The sequence below is a fragment of the Epinephelus moara genome, chromosome 18 (assembly GCF_006386435.1).
Source record: "Epinephelus moara isolate mb chromosome 18, YSFRI_EMoa_1.0, whole genome shotgun sequence".
Classification (NCBI taxonomy): domain Eukaryota; kingdom Metazoa; phylum Chordata; class Actinopteri; order Perciformes; family Serranidae; genus Epinephelus; species Epinephelus moara.
In genome coordinates, this window is record NC_065523.1 from 2155778 (window position 1) to 2160800 (window position 5023).

The 5023-nt window shown below is 39.9% G+C and overlaps 1 protein-coding gene across 3 annotated transcripts in view; it reads left to right on the forward strand.

Moving 5' to 3' along the window:
• tspan4b (tetraspanin 4b) overlaps positions 1 to 5017 on the forward strand; it is a 37247-nt gene extending 32230 nt beyond the window's left edge. For 2 of the 3 annotated variants that reach the window (XM_050070315.1, XM_050070316.1), the window contains 2 exons: positions 1539 to 1622; positions 2771 to 5017. In XM_050070315.1, coding sequence (XP_049926272.1) covers positions 1539 to 1622; positions 2771 to 2839 — 153 coding nt within the window. In that variant the 3' untranslated portion in view covers positions 2840 to 5017. The remainder of the gene's footprint in view (positions 1 to 1538; positions 1623 to 2770) is intronic. The other variant, XR_007571645.1, reaches the window with a different exon arrangement.
• The last annotated feature ends 6 nt before the right edge of the window (positions 5018 to 5023 follow it).

Genomic DNA, 5023 nt, shown 5'->3' on the forward strand with positions numbered 1-5023 from the left:
AATAGTTATAGTTCTGGCTACTGTGGTACAATATGTTGAAAGTATATATTAATATCTGGCAGTATAGGCTACATGTGTGACAATAGTCATATGTGTATAATAACAGTAGAAGTATGACTAATGACTAATGACTAATGATGGCAGCAGCAGCAGGAGGCATCTGGCAGGACCACGGCAGCAGCACAACCACATGTTATGTTCAGGTGTTGTCACGTAAATAACAGTGCCCAAGCAACAAACAGGACAGACAATAGGATTTTATGTCTTTTTACACTACATTTTCACTGAAAGCTGACCGAATCCGACCCGAGCCCGAATACAATTTATAGCTAAATTTTTGACAAACCCGGCCCGACCTGTCGGGTACCATCGGGCTCGGATCGCCACACTGTAGTGTGTGTATGTGTCCCCTATAGGGGCCTATCTGAATTTCTGTCTTTGAGAGATATTATTTTGTAATATAAGTGAATTTTCTATCCATACATATAAATTTTAAATATATTAAAATGATAAGGCATCTTTGAGTAAACTGCGAGTATCATTTAATTAGGCTATGTCGTGGCCAGCCGAGTGTCCTCTTTTTTGGAAATCAAAATATGGTCACCCTAAAATATCTCACATTTTTCACATCACTATATCACTGTTTAGACTTATCTGATGTTTGTAAAGTCTATAAACACAATGATTGAACAAACATTACTATTTCTGTGCGCACGTTTTGTAATTAATAACATGGTTATCGTAGATTAGCTGGGCTAACCGTTAGCTGTTAGCTGTTAGCTGTTAGCTGTTAGCGGTGTCTGTAATAACTCAGTAACTCAATAAACAGTCTGTGAAAAAAAGATTTTTTCCAGCGGATATCTTAGTTACAACATGATTGAGGTAGCAAAGCAGTTCTGTGTTGCTATGTGTGGTATTTAGCCTATTCAGTTTTGGGAAATCACAATGTCTAGAAAACATCAGTGGCTGCAGCTGACAGGGACAGCTAACAGCAGCAAATCTAACATCAGGACATCTAAAAGCCTCCCGTTGTCGGATACGACATGAAACTACTCCAGTCAATCATGTTGTAACTAAGACATCCGCTGGAAAAAATATTTTTTTCACGGACCGTTGAGTTACTGAGTTATTACAGACACCGCTAACGGCTAACAGCTAACGGTTAGCCCAGCTAATCTACAATAACCATGTTAATTACAAAACGTGCACACAGAAATAGCAATGTTTGTTCAATCATTGTGTTTATAGACTTTACAAACATCAGATTCGTCTAAACGGTATAGTGACGTGAAAAATGTGAGAGATATATATATATAGCTATACTCTGCTGGTTTTCTACCCGGAAGTATTTGTAAACAACAAGGCGATTCCCTCTATTGATGTCCAAGAAAAGTTGTGTTCATTTCTCCATTCACTTGTCTCAACAGTTCATCTTCACTAAGTTATTCTCCTACTTGTGATGTATGTATTGTTTTCCATGTGAGCTTCCTGGCCCTGTGCCCCCCCTCCCTCACTCTGTCTCTGTTTGTCCTCTGCAGCCATGTTATCAGAAAGCCAGGCAGTGGCTGCTGGATAACATCCCCTCAGTTCTGGTGTTTGGAGTGTGTATCGGTGTTGTGCAGGTAGTTATCTCAAGTGCTTATCTGTCATTTATTTCATGCTGTCAATTGAAACCCTCTCTGATGTTGGATTATTTCCCCATATCTTAAGCTCATACAGCCTCAAACGCAGCAGATCATGAAAAATAAACCAGTGTTATTAAGCTTAACATGCTGACTTACACTCTTACTTTCTTAAAAACTGACATGTTGTGTGTGGTGTGTGCAAAATATTTTATTTAGGAGTAATGCTCTTCACAGATTTTCACCTCGCATGTACACATGCAGTGTTAGCAGGAGGACAGCAGATGCACTTAAATTTCTGATTTCAAAAAATCATGTGCACTGACATGCAGTAATGTAGATGTGCTTGAGTCTCTTAAACACAACATAATGCTACCTTTGACATACCCTAAATGTAAATGCATGCCTTTAATGTTCATTTGTGCAAAAAAACATCAATTCAAAGGTGCAAATTTTTACTCTCGATCTATTTACATTATCTATATCAGTCTAGTTAAAGTAAAATGGAGAAAACTCCAGTAACACCAGTATTCTGTATGACAGAGTGGTATTGAGCACACACACACCCGCCCGCCGCCTGCACGCCCGCCCGCACGCGTGCACACCCACACACACACACACACACACACAAACATATACATATATATATACATATATATATATATATATATGTATATGTTTGTGTGCAATAAAAAATGTCCCCTACTGAAACTGCTATAAAAATACTACATATATATATATATATATGTAGTATTTTTATAGCAGTTTCAGTAGGGGACATTTTTGTCCTCTAAGGTTAGAAGTGGGAGTTTTTTGTTAAAATCACTCAGCAAACCTGCACTTTTTCTTATCCTACTTAATAACCATGTTTATTTACAGATCATTCTCCTTAAAGACACTTTAAGTGATCATCATAGATAATGCAGTCAAGCAATAGTCTGCACAATAAACCCTGCTTGATTGCTGCTGATAATACACTTTGTCTGTCAGCTATCTCAGACACTTTGATTGAAGCAATCACAATTCATTTAATTTGAGAATTTAAAGTCGGGTCAAATCAGTCTGTGGGGAAATGGCTGCTACAAACAGGATCAAAAGTTTTTATTCTTCAGCAGGTTCTAATTTGATTTGACCTCTTCTCTTGTCAGATCTTGGCCCTGGTGTTCTCCATGCTGATGTACTGTCAGATTCTGTGCGCTGAGAAACATTTGGACTGACTGCAGACCAGCTGCTCACTGGCCCCTGATGTGAAGGCTCATCACAAACTCCTCTGAAATCTCTGCCATACACCCCTTCAATATGATCCGAACGTTCAAAAGACTGTAATGATCCAGTGTTTATTTTGGTTTCAGTCCTGAAATAGGTGCCTTATAAATCCCTTAAGATTCCCCAAAAAACTCCTGTAACACTAACAAAGATCAGTGGGTGCACTGACACTGGTGGTACAGAAAGCCAGTAGTAACAGACTGAAGAGGTTGGTTTTCTTTGTACCAGCCATAGAAATGTCAGATCATCAAGTTTTCATTTTAGAATCCATTGGCCTCCAGACAAAACAAATTAAAATAATCTTGATGCATTGCTCCTGCAGAGTAACCTAAGGGGAAACATGAGTCCAATGTTATTTTTAAATTCTATTTTTAAAAGACACATTTTGCTCTCTCCATATTTTATAGTATTTTGCCTCCACAGTTGCAAATTTTAGATTGTTTTTAATGTGGAGGTGTGAAATTTGTTATGTTATGTGAAACAACAAGAGGTGCATTCGTTATTTGGACTTATTAATTTAGATGGGGCACTATGGTGCAGTGGTTAGCAGTGTTGCCTTACTGCAAGACAGTTCTGGGTTCAAACCTGCTGGCCTGCTGGGGCCCTCCTGCCTGGAGTTTGCAGAACTCTCCCTGTGTCAGCATGGGGTTTCGCCAGGTTTTCTGGCTCTTCCTCCAACAGTCCAAATTTTAACTTGCTGGTAGGTGTGAATGTGAATGGTTTACTGTCTCTAAAGGTCCTGACACACCATGCCAAAGGTCAGCAATTGATCAATCAATATGTTTACATGCACAGTTAAGTGGAGCTACAGTTACAGCTCGACTAGGCAATTTAATTGGACTACTGTCCTTGTTCCAGTATACAAGCACGAGAGGGGAATTGATTTATTGACCGGAGGATGTCTGAATCCGCTACGATAGGTAGGGATATGCCCCCTTTCACCTTGTTAGTATTGGACCTAATTCCAGTTGACCTATTACGTCACAGACCAAACAATCGACAAACAAGTTAACTACGTTTAGCTAGCAGCAAACTGGTACTGTGATGGTCAAGTTTACAGCTCTGTGCATTTTGTCCGTCCAAAAATTACACAACTCTGGATGTAGATTTCACTATTTTGTCACCAGCTTCTTTCTCTGTTAAGCATTTAATGCTATTTGACTCCTAGGTCAAAGTCCATGGTGGAAGCTGCGGAGCATTTGCAGAGTAGGCCAGTTTGGATCCGATTGACTGTATACATGCAGGAGTAATTCAACACCCAGTCGCATTATCTGGGTGTGTTAATCCAACTTTGAAAAATTAGATTTAGCAAGATGCCTGTTTACAGGTATGCTAAAAGTCTGGTTTTAGTCGCACTAACACAATAAATTATTTTTCTTTAATGTCATGTAAACACACTGAATGTTGGGCAATTGGTGAGCATCTGTTGCCCTAGTCTTTGCAGTGTGTCCTGCACTGTTGCCCCTTGTTGGTTTATTTTCAGCTGATTCAGCATGTTGAATCAGTGTCAGTGACAGCAGAACCTGTTGGTGAAAGAAATCACTCTGATTGGCAGTTCAGCTCAGCACATGAGAAGAGAAACAGAAGTGAGTTCAGTAAACAAAGAGCTAAAGTCCAGAGGGAGTGAGACCAAAACAAACTTGTTATATAAGGTAAGATTATTTTTTAAGCCATTGAGCTCTTTAGCAGAAACGTTTCCTGATGGTTTGTGTAATTGTTCACCGGCGCATGGTAAATACTTTCTGTTCTTTCAACATTGGATTTTGTTAACTAGTGTCTTCCTGTTTCCCTTTTTGAATGACAATTTCAGACCACTGTCGGCTGGTGTGGAGAGCTATTTCCTCTCATGCAGGTGCAGAACGTACGTGCTGGTTGGACATTGGCTGTAGTCTTTGCTGTGTGATCATGTGCAACTTTTTGGGCTTCATTGCCGCTAGTTCTCGGAAGTCAGTTTGGTGTGTCTTTGCCTTAAAGGGCCAGTGTGTAAAATGGGTTGAAAACAGTGACATCAGTGGTCAAATTCTAGATTGCAGGGCTCACTCGCTCACCCCTCCCGTCGGGTAAATGACGGTGGCCTCGTAGGGACAAAAAGCCTTGCGCACGAGTTTTTCAGGAGTAGGTCTATCTAGCGACAA